This window comes from Sceloporus occidentalis, unplaced genomic scaffold (genome assembly GCF_023333645.1).
Source record: "Sceloporus occidentalis isolate IW3139 unplaced genomic scaffold, rSceOcc1.0.p SCAF_76, whole genome shotgun sequence".
NCBI classification, from domain to species: domain Eukaryota; kingdom Metazoa; phylum Chordata; class Lepidosauria; order Squamata; family Phrynosomatidae; genus Sceloporus; species Sceloporus occidentalis.
Window position 1 is genome coordinate 2,026,639 of NW_028317056.1, and position 16,374 is coordinate 2,043,012.

General features: G+C 52.0%; 1 protein-coding gene across 1 annotated transcript in view; it reads left to right on the top strand.

Moving 5' to 3' along the window:
- Positions 1 to 439: 439 nt before the first annotated feature.
- The window catches only part of LOC149285747 (uncharacterized), a 46,760-nt gene continuing 30,825 nt past the window's right edge, over positions 440 to 16,374 (top strand). Inside the window, exons 1-3 of the mRNA XM_089494832.1 lie at positions 440 to 559; positions 6,718 to 6,795; positions 9,703 to 9,768. Of these exons, the coding sequence (XP_089350958.1) occupies positions 440 to 559; positions 6,718 to 6,795; positions 9,703 to 9,768 (264 nt within the window). The remainder of the gene's footprint in view (positions 560 to 6,717; positions 6,796 to 9,702; positions 9,769 to 16,374) is intronic.

Below are 16,374 nucleotides of genomic sequence, written 5' to 3' on the forward strand. Positions count from 1 at the left end.
GTGCTGTGTATAATGTACTCGGTGCTGCTATATGCTGTACTCGGTGCTGTGTACGGTATACACGGCGCTGTGCGCTCAGCTCGTACGCCCCGCCCAGCAGCTGTCACAGGATCCCTGGGGAATGCTGCAGCCCACCTCCTCTCCCGGGCTAGCCCCGCCCCTCTCCGCCTCCCCCGCCCGCTCTCAGGCGCTTGGCTTTTCTTTTGTTATCCTGCGGGCGGATAGGGTGGGGGAGGGAGTGCCGGCTGCTGATTGGTCCCTCGCGCTGTCACTCAGCCGCGCCTGGCTCCGCCCCGCGCCTCTAGCCGGGCTCCTCACAATGTGTCATTAGCTGCGAGCGGCGGAAACGGCACCGAGCGCCACCGAGTGATGGGGGAGGGCCCGCTGGCCCCCCGGGAGCCCTAAGAGCCGTGTGGCCCCTGCAAAGCCCGCGCCCACCATGTCCGGGAAGGACAATCCGTGCAAGAAGTTCCAGGCCAACATCTTCAACAAGAGCAAATGCCAGAACTGCTTCAAGCCCCGGGAGTCCCACCTGCTGTCTGACGAGGACCTCAACCAGGTGAGGCCGGGCCCTGGGGGCCACACGCAGGGAGCTCTGGGCCAGCCCTGGAGTGGGGGCGCATGTGAGGCCTGGGGTTTGGAGTGGAGGCGATATGGGGGGCCTGGGCCTCAAAGGATCCCCTTAACCCGGCGCTTACAGGCCCCTTAAGCCTTTGGGTGCGCCGATAGGGTTAATACCCACCCACACCGGCGCACTTAAGGGGTTAACGTCAGGTTCTGCCTCCCCCACTGCTGTCTGTGTTAAGGAATTTTAACTCCTTGCAGTCCCAGGGTGGCGGACATGCACTGTGTGAAGGGGTTAATGGCATTTGTATGACTTCTCTCTGCCCCACCCCATTGCGCCACCGAAATGGTTAATGACACTGGGACCACTGCATAGGACATTAACCTGTTGTGTAGGATTGGCACTGAAGGGGTTAATGTCAGGGAATGACACCCCTGTTTCAGCGGCTTTTAACGCTTTCCATTCCAGGGTGGGTGACATGTCCTGGCACTATAGGGGTTAATGGCATTTGTATGGGCTCTCTGGTGTGTTAATGTAACCCCTGTAGTGTGACTGACACAGAAAAGGTTAATGATGTGTGTGGACTCTGTAATCACTGTATGTGGCCCTATTCTGTTGTGTCCTGGATGGCACCGACAGGGTTAATGTTTTATGTGCCATAGTCTGTTAGGGTGGTTTACCGCACTGCCAGGCTTGAGCAGTGCGGTGGTGCTGAAGAGGTTAATGCCATTCTGTGACCTTTCCCCGGGCACTGTGGGGGCTTTAAGGGTATCTAGCGTGGCAGGTTCTGTTACACCTGTGCCAGAAGCCCTCTCCTCCGTGGATTCCAGAGGAGCCTGCATTGAAAGGGTTAATAGTGCCTGGCACTGGACCCTCCCCCATTTCCCTTCTGTCACACTGTATCAGTGGCCCTTTAGCAAGGTATTTGACAGCACCGGACCCCTCCCCCACCCGCATACCTGCCCTTGTTGTCCTCGTAGTGACACCTGTGACAGTGACAGACGTGGAGGGCCTGTGTGCGTGCGCGATGCATTGTTAGGGGCAGATCTATCTTGATGTTACTCGTCCGGGGGGGGGCGGCTTGGCCCCTAATAATTAAATGTTTTCTACCCTAATAACTGTATACTACGGCCTGAGATCTGAGGGCCCGGGCCCTGCCTTCCCCTGTATACATTATTGTGTGTTTGTGTGGCCCCTTCTGCTGAGAAGTCGTTTAACCACCGAATCTCTGTAGCCCCCGAGTAGGAGGAGAAAAAAAAAATAGTTCCGTTTGCAGCAGAGAAGGGGTTAAGTGTGGACTCTTGGGCTTTATGGGTAGCACTTAGCAGTGGAAATTGCATATTTCCTCAATGCGCTGTCCTGGCAGCGGGATTCCGGAGCCGGGTTGCTGCCGTGGCGACTGCCGGCGTACGGGGAGAATTCCCAAACCTTTCCGCTGGCCCTGTCCCCAGGGAGCGGGTACCGGCTGCACCGGTTCAGGCCGCGGGGGCCAATGGCCCTTTCCTCGCAAGCCCCCTGCTATGTTTTTAGCAAACGTTTGGTTCGACGTGTTCTGGATTCCGGGCATTCCAGCCGTAGTGTGGCCCGTGCTGGGGGATTTACCCTTATTGCCCCCGGCTGTGACCCTGTCGGGATAACAAGTGGTCCCGTGTTTTTGTGATGAAATAAAAGAAATGTTTTTATAGCCCCCGATCATGCGCAGTCTCAGATTTCGATGCGTTGCCCTCAGCGGAGGCAGATGTGGTCCTTAGCGCTGCTGCTGTTATTATTATTATTATTATTATTATTATTATTATTATACAGAGGAATTGCCCGCTTCCCCTGATTTTTGCCCAGTTTTTGATTTGCACAAAGCTCTCTCGAGTCGTTCCTCTCCCCCCGCCTCCCACCTCGCGTCCAGACTGACGGCTCTACCCCGGGGCAGCTTGTACGTGAATTTTCAGGTCCCCGCAAGTTTCTTCCCACTTTCACACCTGAACCGAGAGCTTGCGAGCTCAACCCCCCCGGGGTAATGGAGGCCGCCTCTAACGCCTCCGCACGGGTAATAATCTTCCCCGAGATCTAATCGCCTCGTTGGCTCCTCTGTTTCCCGAATCATCTGGCTTTGCTGAGCTGTGTACGTGTTTCCAGTGGCTGAGGGTTGTGGGAGTTGTCGAAGCAGCCATTAGATGTAATAGTAATTCCAGGGCTTTGATCTCCTTGGCAGTCTTTCTGCCATCACTCAGCAGTTATCTCTCCCACTTTGTACCGCGCTACTGACTATATCAGTGTTCTTTTTAGCGCCTAGAAGTGCCCCCTTGGCAAAGCTGCCCCGGATCTGTGACGCAGTCCTGTTAGGGGGGCAGAAATGTCTGTGGCAGAGGAGGGATCTCGATGCCGGCGGACGCGGATCCTTCTCCAAGTCGTAGAAAATTCCGCCGACGGCGGCCATTAATCCTCCAGAACATTAAGCGGCTTCGTTTATGGCGAGCCAAGATATCTCCCGCTTTGTATCGCGGCCCCCGCGGGAGACAATAGGCATGTGAGCCGCAGAAGGGTGCGGGGAGGGCTGCCCACCTTGCTGTTCTGTTGGACTTCAACTCCTAAAACACTCAGCTGACGCCAGGGTCGCATTTAATGCTGGTTATCATTGGTGGTATAACACCAGCGATATTATACCCCCGGTGCCATCTGAAGGGGCCGATAAGAGATCAGGGGGGGTCACACAGTTGACCCTTCTTGGGATTAAAGACATGAACTATTGTTTTTCATAAACTCCGGTACCCCTTTTTTGGGTAATCCTGTGATAATGAGATTATTGCTTTAATTAGAATCCTGGCCGCCAATAGTGATTTATCTGCGCGGCCCGGATAATCTGCGATGCCTGCGCGCCGCGCGTATAAAGCTTCCAGAGACGCCATCGCTTTAACATAGAGGAGGCTGACTGTGATGGGAGTTAAATTCTTGCTCTTGTAGAGAAGTTCTAGTCGGTCACAATGTGTTGATCTGTTCCAAGCAGGACCATGGAGCGTGTCGCTGTACTGCGCCACGGAGCGTGTTGGTGTTTGGAGAGTCGGTGCTGTGGGTCTGTGTGGAAAGAGACAGATAAGTGGGTTGTACATTTCTGTGAATCGCCCCCCCCTCCCGGCAGCTGGTTTCTGTGTGGGCCGCGGCCGGTGACATAATACGGTAATCCACACGGCTGATGTAACCGGTAACCTCTGCCAGGAGCATCAGTCGGGGAGAGCTGGCTTCTGTCTGCACCGGAGCTCTGCACAGCGTCCTCTCGCAGCATCGGGCGTCTGCACGGAGCGCTCGCTGCGGGTATTACCCTAACTTTGCACCTTTTCGGGGTCATCGCAAGCCCTCCGGCACTGAAAGAGTTCCGTTTAGGCTCTAACAGGCAGTTTATGAAGTGGTAGGACCGGTGCAGTCACCATAGCAACTACTGGAATGCTGCCGCTCGCCTTGTGCATCGCTCCCGGTGTCTTATTTGCTTCGGTGTACACCTCGCCGTGCTTTGAGTGTCTGAATGCCCCCCGCCCCCCCCTGTAGGGTGCAGTTTTGTCTCTGAATGGGCATATGCATAAGATCTAACATAGAGCGTGTTAACTCTTCGAGTGTTTTTGCCCCAGTCAGGTACTTGCAGGGATAGCCAATTACAGCAGTCAGACTGCAGGGAAGCTAGGTCCTCTTTCTAGAATTTGATTGGCTGACACAAGCTCCTGAGTTCTTTTGTGTGACCAAATCTGCTCATTGATTGGTTGAAGGAGAATCCTGTTTACTTTCCTTTACCCCAATTCTCTGTGCTAAAGAGCGAATCAATCGATTGGCTCTAGGGGTGCTCATTATGCGTCGGTGCGCGTGGCGCAAATACATTCACAGGGTGGAATCATGATTTTTAACCCTTTAAACCCCCTGTAGCAAGACTCCCCCTCGGTGCTCGTTTCCCAGAGCGGCTGTGGTGCGATTATTTGCCCGCGTATCCCATGGAGACCGCAGGGGGCAGCTGGAAAATCCTCCTGACTTTACTGTAAACGGCCAGCGTCACAAAAACCCTCTAAAGAGACCGTATTGGAGAACGATGGCCTGAACGCAGACGTGCCGCGCGCTCTCGCAGAGAGTAACAGCTGTGTTCGGCTTCAAACCCGACAACAAAAATAAATACCCCCCCTGGTCTGCGGTCTGAGAGGGGCTTTAATGTCACATTTTTTATTGTCCTTTTTACTACGGGAAGCACCTCGTATTAAAGAGCTTCGCTCAGGTTTATAACTTTTATGTAGAGTCCATCTCTCGTACCAAGTGATAGTTGCCGGTAGGTAGCGCATGGTGTTTGGTCTATACCTTCTGCTGGCATTTTCTTTACGGCAGCGTGTAGATCAAACATGCCCGGCAGTCTGATTATTGCCTTTCCGTCCCGTGCGCACAGACCTGATACAGACATTGTATACTGTGCTTGAGCTATACCGTACCTTTTTTTTATAGGCAATGTGTAGATCAAACACACTTGGCTAGGTTTGGTTACCGTCTTGTCTCTTTTGTGATCACGTGATTTGCTTGCAGTAACGGAATGTATCTCTGTGTGTTTACATGTCCGTGTTTTAGGCAGTTTTTGTAGGTTAAAGCCGAACGGTGTAGCGACTAGTTTTTTTTTATTGGCTGTAAATTGGTGAAGCTCCGCCTCTTTGTAAAGTCTACTTTTTTTAAGAGGCTGTAACAATAATTTCAGAAGGGCGAATGGTTCATAAAACGAGGAAAGTCAACCAATAAACAGATGAGTTGGCGACATTTTAACCCCTTCCCGCATCCCTTCATATATGCTTCCTCACAGCATTATTTGGCTTTACGGCGTGTCGGCTCGCCGCTCGCTTTTTTCTTTACAGACTGTGTTGGTGTAAAGTGGATAAAAAAAGTATTTTTGTACGGAATTATCTTCTCTGTATATAACAATATCCTGTAAGGGGGGGTCTTCTTAGATCTGTCCCCCTGCAGCTGAGAACCCTAAAATATAATCCCGTTCCGGGGTGAATGACCCGGCTGCAGGGTCTGCGTCCTGTAAACAAGTCTTTGCTTTCCATCCACCAAATCGCGGTGTCGAGACCTGTGTAAGTAAACTGTTTATAAGATGCGCCCCTATCGCACGGGCCTTATATAGACATATGTATTGAGGCGGCTGGCGGCGTCTCCATGCACGGGAATCTTCAGGTGTCCCCCCAGTTTCCCAGCTCCTTTGCACCGTACGGGCCATGAAGAGACGTCGGTCTGTATGATGGGGGGGGCTGTGTAGCGTCTGTATGATGGGGGGGCTGCGTAGCGTCTGTATGATGGGGGGGCTGCGTAGCGTCTGTATGATGGGGGGGCTGCGTAGCGTCTGTATGATGGGGGGGCTGCGTAGCGTCTGTATGATGGGGGGGCTGCGTAGCGTCTGTATGATGGGGGGGCTGCGTAGCGTCTGTATGATGGGGGGGCTGCGTAGCGTCTGTATGATGGGGGGCTGCGTAGCGTCTGTATGATGGGGGGGCTGCGTAGCGTCTATGATGGGGGGCTGCGTAGCGTCTGTATGATGGGGGGGCTGCGTAGCGTCTGTATGATGGGGGGGCTGCGTAGCGTCTGTATGATGGGGGGGGGGCTGCGTAGCGTCACCGTGGCAGGACTTCCTCTCCTGTATAAACGGAGCGGAGATCTTCCTGCTGCTCTCGCTCTGCTTGTCACCGGCTGGCGGTGTTGAGGTGCATCTGTCGCCTTTGATCCAGTGCAGGCGCGGACTGCGGCGTTAGATGCTGTGCAGAGCCGCCCGCTTCTCGTGTAACAGGTGGAGGCCACGTGCCCGGCGGCTTGGCCACCAAATGCGGCAGCCTGTGGCATAAAGCAATAGTGTTTCCGTTTTACCAGAGCTGGGAATGCACAACTCCCACAAAGCTCATCCTATCCTGTATAGGAGCTGCAGGGTAACTGCTGGAGGGACGAGGGTTACCCGGCCAGGGTTTGGTCTCCGGATCGGGGACTCCGTCCTCAGGTGAAAAAGGGAGGAATAAGATTTTCACCCTTAGTACTACGTGTCGGCACAGCCTGTGTGTCTGGGGACCTCAATGACAAGTCTGCCCCGTGGGTGGGGGGGGTGTTTGTCTGGGGCCAGGGGCCGGTTTGCTCACACTCTCTTTTTGCTCCCCCAGGCCAAGCCCATATACGGAGGATGGCTGCTGCTGGCACCGGAGGGCACGGACTTCGACAATCCAGTGCACAGGTCTCGGGTAAGGCGAAGCAGTGGCACGGCGGCGCATGCTCATCCGCACATGTGACTTATCTGGGTCGACAGGTTCTCAATAAAAAGATATGAAATACGTGGCAAAATTTCTACACAATGTTTTTTGACGTAGGAGCTAACACTCTTCTCATATGAAAATAAGACAACAAATAGAAAATGGGGCATCAGACCCTGGAGAAATGAAAGGGTTTCTGCCTGTTTCAGGATACGCAGGGTTAAAGCTCCCCAACGGAGCCGCCGGTCAGTGAAAGAATCTCATTGGGCAGAATGTTTTTCTCCCGACTGACCTCATCGGCCGCTAACGGATTAAATATAGAAAATTAACCAATATATTAAAAAAAAAAAGCAGCAGAACCCACAAAACCCAGCGATGGTCGCGTTATTTCCACGGACCGCCTTGCGTGGGGTTAACCCTTGCAGCGCCAGCCCCTCTCATTTAGTACAATGAGGTAATAGGAGCCGTTTCCTTTCTGTAAGCGTTATCAATGATTCATCGGCCGAAGTCACACATTCTTCCCAAAATACATTTTCACCCAGAATAGATTTGTAAGGACGCTGCTTTTTTGTTTTTTTTTGGTGTCTGACGATGGTTTATAAATGAAATCTTTCTCATGTTTACGAGTTATTTGTGTAGTTACTATAACGATGAGCCCGTCCCCGGTGCTGTTTGCCCCGCTTGTGCTCCTTGGTGAAGATGGTCCTCGGGGGTTTTGGGGTTGCTGGTTGTTAGCGGGTAGCAGCTGGGCAGGGATGCTGTAGGCTGGGGGTGTCTTTGTTGAGCATGATGGTAGTTGTTTCCCTACACTAGATTCTGGGGGAGATTGGCTCCTTTTTCATATAAAGAGCCATTCTGGTGCAGAATTCTAAATGTGGAGCAGTCGCCATGGAAACCAGTGGAATTTCTACTGACTTCTCCTGTTTAGAACTTTGCTCTGGAATTCATGCCTATGGAGGGGGGGGCATTTAGGCAACTGTTACTTCCAAGCTAAAGTAGCCAATCAAAATACCCGGTGAGAGGGCATTCAGCTGCAGTAGTAAGTGCGGGTTTCGCTGAAGCTCTGTACACAGAACCTTTTAGTGGGGGGGCCGGTCTTCATGTTGCCATAATTAAGAAAGGGCATTATTACTTTGCTGTTTGCCATTTCTGTAAAGTGCAGTGAAGCTTTAGGTTGACAGAGCTGCAGAGAGTTTATTGATGGAGCTGTAGAGCCCCCTCGATGGGTTAAATCCACGTGGCTCGCTGACGTCTTGCTTGGCTAAGGGTTTTTTTTGTTCGTTTTCCACGTTTGACCCTGTGCGCTCCGCTCTTCTCTCTCCATGAACGATGCGCTTTGTGTGCTCGGGTTCCCCAACTCTGCCAAGAACCTCAGGCGAAGCCGATTCCTTCCCGTCTCCATGGTAACGCTCTGTGTACCTGGGCAGTAGGTGGCACTGCGTGGCCCATTGTGGGGAAGCCCACCGTCGGCCCTTCACCTGCCACAATCTGCGGCTCTCAGGTTGATGAGATCTCCCCCGTGCCCCCCCTTCCAGGATAACGCTGCCCTAAATTACCCCAAAGGAGGGGAGCGGGGCAGAGGTGCATGACAAAGCTGTATCCAGTGAAAGTGTTAAAATGTCCCTATTGGTAGGAATATGGTCAGACTGTAACCCTTTAAGTGCCAACGGCAGGAGCAATGCTTTTCCCTGCAACCCCCACGTAAAGAGTTATATATGGTGTAAAAACACTCTAGTTTTCTGTTGGCAAAAAGTGTGAATTGCATCATTTTCACCGTGTTCGCCCACAAAGGTGTTAAATTACTGGGTTTTTTTTTACCCGTCCCACATGTTTTTTTAGAGAGGGGTTGCAGGAAGGAGGCATTTATCTTCATCACAGTCCTCATAGCTTTACTTGGGGGTATTAAATTGAAACATATTAAGAATATTCAATGAAATTTTTTAATTTTTTTTTGTGATTTTTTAAAAAACAAACAAAACCAAACAAAAAAAAAAACAACAACAAAACCTATCGGGGGGGGGGTTGCAGACCCCGGTCGGGGGGGGCTCTAAGTGCAGCAGTGTTCCTGCGCATGACAATAAGCGCTGTTTGGCTGATGGGTCTCGCTGTTCTCCCGGAGCTCCTTGTTGTTGGCAGAGAACTATCAGGTCCTTGTTCCGCCGCTCAGCCCCGAGGGAACAGCGAGAGCGAGAGCGAGCGTTACCGAGCCGGCCACGGCAGCAGCATCTCTGCGATGCGCTCCTGCGCGGGGTGAAAAAACTCCCTTCCACGGACTGATATCCTATTCCACCCTGGCCTCGCCTCGGAGGTATCATTGGGTAAAGCGATACCCTTTACCTATCCGAATATCCTCTTGGGGACTTTAGTTGAAGTTGATACTGTTTTATTGAGTCAACAATAAAAGATGGAAGGTTTTATAGGCTTTCAGGACCTCAGCGGTCTCTTCTTCAGATGAGTTCTGATTTCCCATAAGCTTTTGTGTTGCCCCAATAAAAGGTATCAGCTTGGGGAAGACGGCATTTACTTGTCGTCTGAGGTCCTTTTGGCTGGCTGAGAGTGATGGAGTGATAGACGAGGCTGATGGGTGATTCAGAGGGCGCAGCGTTTTCATTGTTCTTGTGAATATTTTTATTGTTAAAAATGTTGTTTCTAAACTCTAACTAAAATTCTATGTTGTTGCAATAAAAGAATGTTTATGATGCTGCATTTCCGTGGCGATGCTGGGAGGGTGAGATTTTATAGCGTAGCGCATGTATTTACTTATTAATCTGCCATCGGTTTAACCCTTCTAGTTCCGGAGGGGTGAGCTGGGCGCTGCACAGCCGTGATTTGCTCCGTCAGACGCCCGGCGGCTCCTTTTCTAAAATTCACTCATTCTTTTCTTTGTTTCCGACCCAGAAATGGCAGAGACGGTTTTTCATCCTCTACGAGCACGGCCTGCTGCGCTACGCGCTGGACGAGATGGTAAGACGCTCCCATTTTTATATTTTTTATTTCTTTTTTTATTCGCTGTGATGTCCGCCGCTTATCTTTGTGCATGTGTCTCGGCGCGTGCTTCGTTAGGGCTGCGGCCGGTTGGTTGTGGAGAAAGATATCATTTTATGACCTATGGCAAGCTGCTTGGTATGTGCTGCTGCATTCATTTACATAGGGGCCCTATGGATTAACCAACAGACCGTCTCTGCTTCAGGCGGCGAAAAAATTATTCATAGGCTTCAGGCTTACATTTTTTGATGTTATCCACCTGACCGGTAGATCCCCCTCCTGGTTTTAAAAGGAAGCTGGGTTGTGGGGGACGACGCGCTTCGCTCTGCCCCGGGGTGCGGATACAGACACGTTCCTGCCGGGGGATATTTATGAAATGAAGCGTCTGGATGCGCGGAGTGAACTTGGCCATGAAGGGGGGGGGGGGGCATTACAGGTTACGCTCTCCAGGGCATTAAGGTGACTGTAAAGGGCCAAGCGGAGCAGCGGGGGCTGGTCAGCTTGCCGCTGGCTACTTAGGTTGGTTTGAAGGTGGCAGGGAATGTCGTCTGTGCGCGGCGACGGGGAGGTTATCGTCTGGTTATGGTAGGACGTGGCTGTGATTACGGGCCGTTGGGTGGTAACGATGGTCAGCGGGTTCGTTAATGATTTACTCTCACAAATGGAACCCGGAGGCCAATAAACACGAGGAGAAGCTGCCGGAAGGCAGAGACGCTGTTCTGAAGCTGCGTTCCGGCCTTTGATCTTCCTGCTTGTACGTCCCCGACGCGTAACTTTGAAGTCTTCATTATCTCGGCATGTGATGGACCTCTAAGACCAGCCGGCGCGATAAGGATGTGCGGGAATTCCTTTAGAGCCGGCAGGCGCTCCTTGCTTCAGAGGGCGGTTGGTGCGAAAGAGTTTTTTGCTCTCTGGCACCTGAAGGGTTACGGCCCAAAAGGGTTTTTTCTTTTTTAATAGTTTTTTTGCTGCCTGAAGCAGAGACTGTCTGTTGGTTGAACGGCGCAGCATGTTAGTACGTGCCGGGCCTGACGTGAGGCTCACCGCGCATTCCTCAGTCCCGTTCTGGCTGAGCACAGCGTCTGTCTGCAGGCGCCAGCAAAGAAAAAAGAGGTTGTAGCCACAAAATCCGTTCATGCAGGTTCCCCGTGCCCCTTACTGAGCGCTGAGAAAAGAGGAGGCCGAGCCGGCGTCATCAGAGAAATGAGGCCTTTTTATCGGGCCAACAGAATAGGACGTAAAGTTACATAAACTTTCAAGACCTCAGAGGTCTCTTCTTCGGATGGAACTAGAATCAAGTGGAGCCCTTCCCAGGGTCAGTAGGAGGTCTCTAGATAATGGAGCTGCCCGGCAGGAAGAATGCCAGCAAATAGCTGGGGGTGGGAAAGGGGCAAATGTATATGGGGGGCATTCTGCATCCTCCCCCAACGCATTTTTTTTTGGGGGGGGGAGACCACAATGGCGGGAGTTTTCGTTTAAGGCACCAACGTAGTTACCATCTCCTGGGCCCTGGAATATTCCGTACAGAGGAGGAAAACAATGAAGAGGCCGCTCTATGCATCAGACGGCCGGGTAAATTATTTATGATTTTCCTGGCCGAGTGCAATAAACTCCTGGTATCCATGGCAACATGATGCATGGAAAGGTAAGCAGGCATGGGAAGAGGCAGCGGCGCCTGTCTGCAGGGGAACGGCGGAAAGGAAGCTGGCGAGATGGGGCTGGAGCTTCCTATACGGCTGACAGAGAGCAGCGAAGGCCCATGTTCAGCCGACCTTGAGTCTCATCGAGCGCGTTAGCCGGCCGCTGCCCTCGGGCTGTCTGGTGATCGGCCTGTGTCCCGTTAAAGGTGAAAGCCGAGGTCGGCGATCTGATACCCCACAAACAAACGCCCTCCAAAGGGTTAAACGAGGAGGCCTGCATTCCCGCACGCAGCTCTGGGGTTTTATTGTTGCCCCGGGGCAGGTTTCTGTGCTGTTTGTCTAATGCTGATAATACCCTGACGGCCGACAGAGAAACTATCCTGAGAAAGGAAGCGGATGGTGTCAGCCGGGGTCACACGGAGGAACCGAGGACCCGGCTAGTGTCTGAACCGGTCCTCCCCCGCCGGGGCCACCCGTCCGCCAGCGACCCGTCAGCCAGGGCCGGCTGCCACTTCATTGATTTTTTTTTTTTGATTTTTTTTTTTTTTTTATATTAAATATACGGCTACATCTAAAAAAAAAAAAAAAAAAAAAAAAAAAAGGAACAAAAGCTGCTGAACGTGCAGGATTCTGGAAACGATGTATTTCTTCTCTGGATGATGCATTTCGTTCTGAGATTTCGGAGCTGAATCACCTGATGTTATATTGTAATAATAATATTGTGGTCTGGCTCATCGCAAAACAAATGCTGCTGGGAGAAATCCGCCGTGTTTTCCCCGATCGGCTGAAACAGTCAGCCATGTTTGTAATTTCTGGCTATTTGACTAATTAAAGGGCTATAAAGGAATGTGAACCCCTGAGATTAATGTCTCGCTTGGTTACAGATCCTTTTCGTTAACCATTTCTGTGCCAGCGGGTGAGCTTTCATGTTTCCTTGCCCCGTATCAGGCCTCGCGTTGGTTTCTTGCCAACGTTGGAACAGGGACATGGAACTGATGATGTACACAGCGCTGCGTCTCTGTCGCTGCCTTGGGATAAGAGATTATATAAAGATGCGCATTAACTAAGCAGGTCGTCCGGCTCTCGCTGATTTCTTTCTAGTGATGGCCGAGGCTGGACAGATCCCGGCTGGCACCGAATGTGTGCCGTCCTATATAGATGGTGCCCGGGCCTCCGTGTATAGGGGATGGATGTAGAGGAAAGGGCATCGTCCCCGTGTCCTCCGCACGCCTGGCTCGTGTAATATTACTGCGGGCTGCGGGCTCCTGTCGGGGGCTTTGCCCCTGCGGCTGGGTCTGTGCATCACATGAGGGCGAGCGTTAAAGGCACAGCAACCAGCGTGGCCGCAGCGTTCATCCCGCGAGGGGGCTTCACCAGGAGAGCGATGACCCCTCTAATTACAGCCAGATGGCCGAGGAAACGGCTCATATTAGGGTCCGGAAGTTTTTCTCATCTTTATCTTCCATCCGCCGCAGACCCCGTCGTGTTTGGTTGCTTCCTGTGGCCCACGGGAAGGGGGGGGGCAGCAGGGGAACCTTTGTCCCTCTGGATGTTTCCACACTGCCACATCTGTTTGGCTGAGCATGATGGGCTTTGTAGTCAAGGAATAGCAGCAGGGTGTAATGTGGGTGAACCTGGAAGACAAGCTACCTAACAGAGAAGACCCAATGCCCCCCAACTGGTCACGTGGATGTTGTTAAACTGCTATTCCCATCATCCTAGACATGGCAGCAACCGGCCCCGCTGTCTGTAAAGGTTCTGCTCGTGATGGGCTTTAAAGATGCGTCATGTGTTCCTGCGGCTGCTGAGGAGCCGGTCCGTGGGGTGTGAATGTGATAACCGGCCCTTAAACACGGATGCCTCACCCCTACCGGCTCGTTCCCCTCCTGAGCCTTCCTTTGCTCGGTATGTAGCGGGGGGGCAGGTTCTGCTGCAGGTCCGTAAACAAGGTCTGCCATGGAGTGTAAGCTGTGGGGTCAAGTCTAATGCTAATGGTAGGGATGTAAGATGCTGAGATGTTCAGACTTTGGGTGGGATTGGAAGCCTGAGGGTACGAGAGATAAGAGAACGAGTAAGGAGCAGGCCCAGCACTCCTATGATACTCTATCGGTCTGGACAGGAAATTGAATGGATGATGCTGGCTCTGCCACAGGCTGCCACCGATCCCCACTTTCTCATTACACTGACGGGAAGCACACGCAGCGGGTATTTCCCAGTAAAAGCGATGGCGTCCGTGTGAAGTCCGGCTGGTAAACAGGTGACACAGACGCTACGGGACTAGGATGCGGGGAGATTGGCGGGTAAGAGGGGGCCGCGCTCGTGCTGAATGATGTGGCTGAAGCTCCCGCCTGAGGGTCTGTATTACATGGAAGGGGTTAAAAAGTGATGTCATCCCCCAAAGCCCATCTGGCCCTGGTAGCAGAAGCAGTTGTTCTGGGAGCTGCGGGTAATTACCACGGAAAATCGCTCCCCGCAAAGCCTTGAAAAATGACTCCTTTTGAAGACGTTCCCAGCCATTCTTGGGCAAATTTCTGTGAATACGATGAGTAATGACTCCGAGATATCCTGTTATGGGCACATCCAGCTCGCTGCTCCCAGTTCCCAGCTGGTTTTACTGGGAGCGCAAGCAACTGATTGCTGACCTGCCGGGGGGATGTAAAGGGCCGCGCTCCGTGCAGAGAGGGCGACTCTCCGCGCTGCGCTTACTTCCAGTAAAAACCCGAGATACCTTCGTCACGATTTATCGGGAAGACATTCCGGAGCGGCGGCGTCGAGGCGGCGGTTAATTAAGCGAAGATTTATTGCTTCTGAGAAATGCGCGGCCTTCCTCTTTAAAACGCGTCCTCAGGGCCCAGTAGGGTTTCAGGATTTAAATCTTTCTTTAAATCCCGGACTCCCGTGTGGGGGTCATCAGCGCAAGGTGAATCGTAGGCACTCGATCTGTGTGTGGGGGCCACGGCCTGCCTGACAACTCCTTAAGTGTTACTGCCCAGACTCCAAGCCCACGTGAATTGTAGTCCGGCTGGGAGTCGGTGCTGCCTTCCATTGGCCTTGGGCACATATTGCCACCGTTATTCATTCGTTGCCATCGCCAGCCTATTACAACGTGTTGACTTGGCGGAGCGATCGTGGGGTTTGCCCGGTACTTCCTAATCAGACCTCCACGCGTGCGTCATCTGACACAGGGGGTATATTGTGTGTGTGTGTGTGTGTGTGTGTGTATTGTGTGCACGCGCGGTGTAGGTGTTGCTGGCACAGCCGATTACTTTGGCTCTGAAGGTCAGAGGCTCTCTATTTAAATACATTCTGGAACGCAGCAGGAATATCACTGAAATTAAAAATGGTCATCAGGACTCGGGAACAGCCTCCCAGCAGAAGCGGTAGGGGGTAATACAGTGAGGGGATTAAACATGCATGGGATAGACATACGGCTCCTGAATCTAAGACGAGACCAACGACTGATTAAGGTTTGAGTCTTTACAGCGGGAGAAACGGGCGACTGAATGGGGCCGATCCGGTGTTTCTTGTGACGACGTGTTTGGTAAATGGCGTTCTGGGAGCCGCTGCGGATGATGAGGCCGGGGGCTTTCTTCTGGATTGTATGTTTTGTTATCATTTTATTCGCGTCTAATGTGGGAAGTTACCCGGCTTTTAGGCCTTCGACCCTCGGAGGTTCCTCCCCCGGCCCCCCGCGGTCTGTGGGAAGCCTGCGTTTTGGGCACGATTCTCAAGCATTCCTAAATTTGGACCCCCCCCCCCCCCCTGCTGGCGGCTCGCCTAATTGACCCGGAGTTTTTTTTTTTGTTTTTTTTTTCTCTTTTCCCAGAATTAGGGGGCTTAATGGAGGACATCGTGAGACGGTTATTGTGGAGTCTCGAGTCTGATCAGTCACTTCGTTATACGTTATACATTATACATGGCACACAAAAAAAGAAACAAGGGGGTGCACAGCATAAAAGGCGTAAATATTCAGATTCCCGGGTTGCTCCCAGAATATTAATGACCAAGAAACACAACAGCGAGAATTCAGCGAAAATCATTCCGAAAACCTGTATCTGCGGCCTAAATCGGGGATTCCGTCACACCGTACGGCGCTTTGTCCCGCGCAACTCATAATACCGCGGCTTCACAATGAAATACGCGAGGTGGGGGAGCGCGACTGCAATGGAGTTTTAATAAACTTGTTTTATGTGATTCGGATCGTCGTCCGTCCCGCTCAGACTTCCAAGAGAAAACGCTTATTTTCAGGGAGAACTTTCCATTTCCATGTAATTTTTCCAAAATCAGGCACTGATTGGCTGTTGCCATAGAAGTAGAAAAGGCCACTTAGGAAGGAATAAAACGGTGGCCCGGCTATGGTTTATTTGCTTTAACGGCACCTTTTTTATTGGCAATAATTTCCGAAGACTGAGGTTTTACTCCATTAACACGTAAACCATGTTTGCTTGTTTTTTTTTTGTACCCGGCCGGGTCACGGATCACGTTTCTGTGTAAATAGATGGGGGGAGGGGGGTTCCGTACATTAAAGGTTTGGGTTTCTCTGCAGCCCTTGTTGACGTCTTACTCGCCGACTCCTGAGTAGTTACTCGGCTCGTAAAACCTGCTTTACAGATCCTCGCTGCTCCCAAACTGCTTCACGCAGCCGACGGTCTTCTCCAGGTATCCTGAGCTCTGACTTTTTACCTGCAGGCAAAGACAGCTGGGGTTTTCTTTTGACTCTGCGCATGTCCCTTTAAATAAATATATATCTATATATGTGTGTGTGATGGAACTGGCTCTGCTCCATCAGCCGAGTCTGGTCCCCCGGGGGTTGAATGCGGGGTGTATTTAGGGTTACGTTGTGTGGGAGCTGAGGTCCCTCCGCCGAGGTCTCTCCTGGGACACGGACGGTTAAAGTGTTTCTGTGTTTTCCGAGAGGATTCAAGGACGTTTTTTGCTAGAAAGT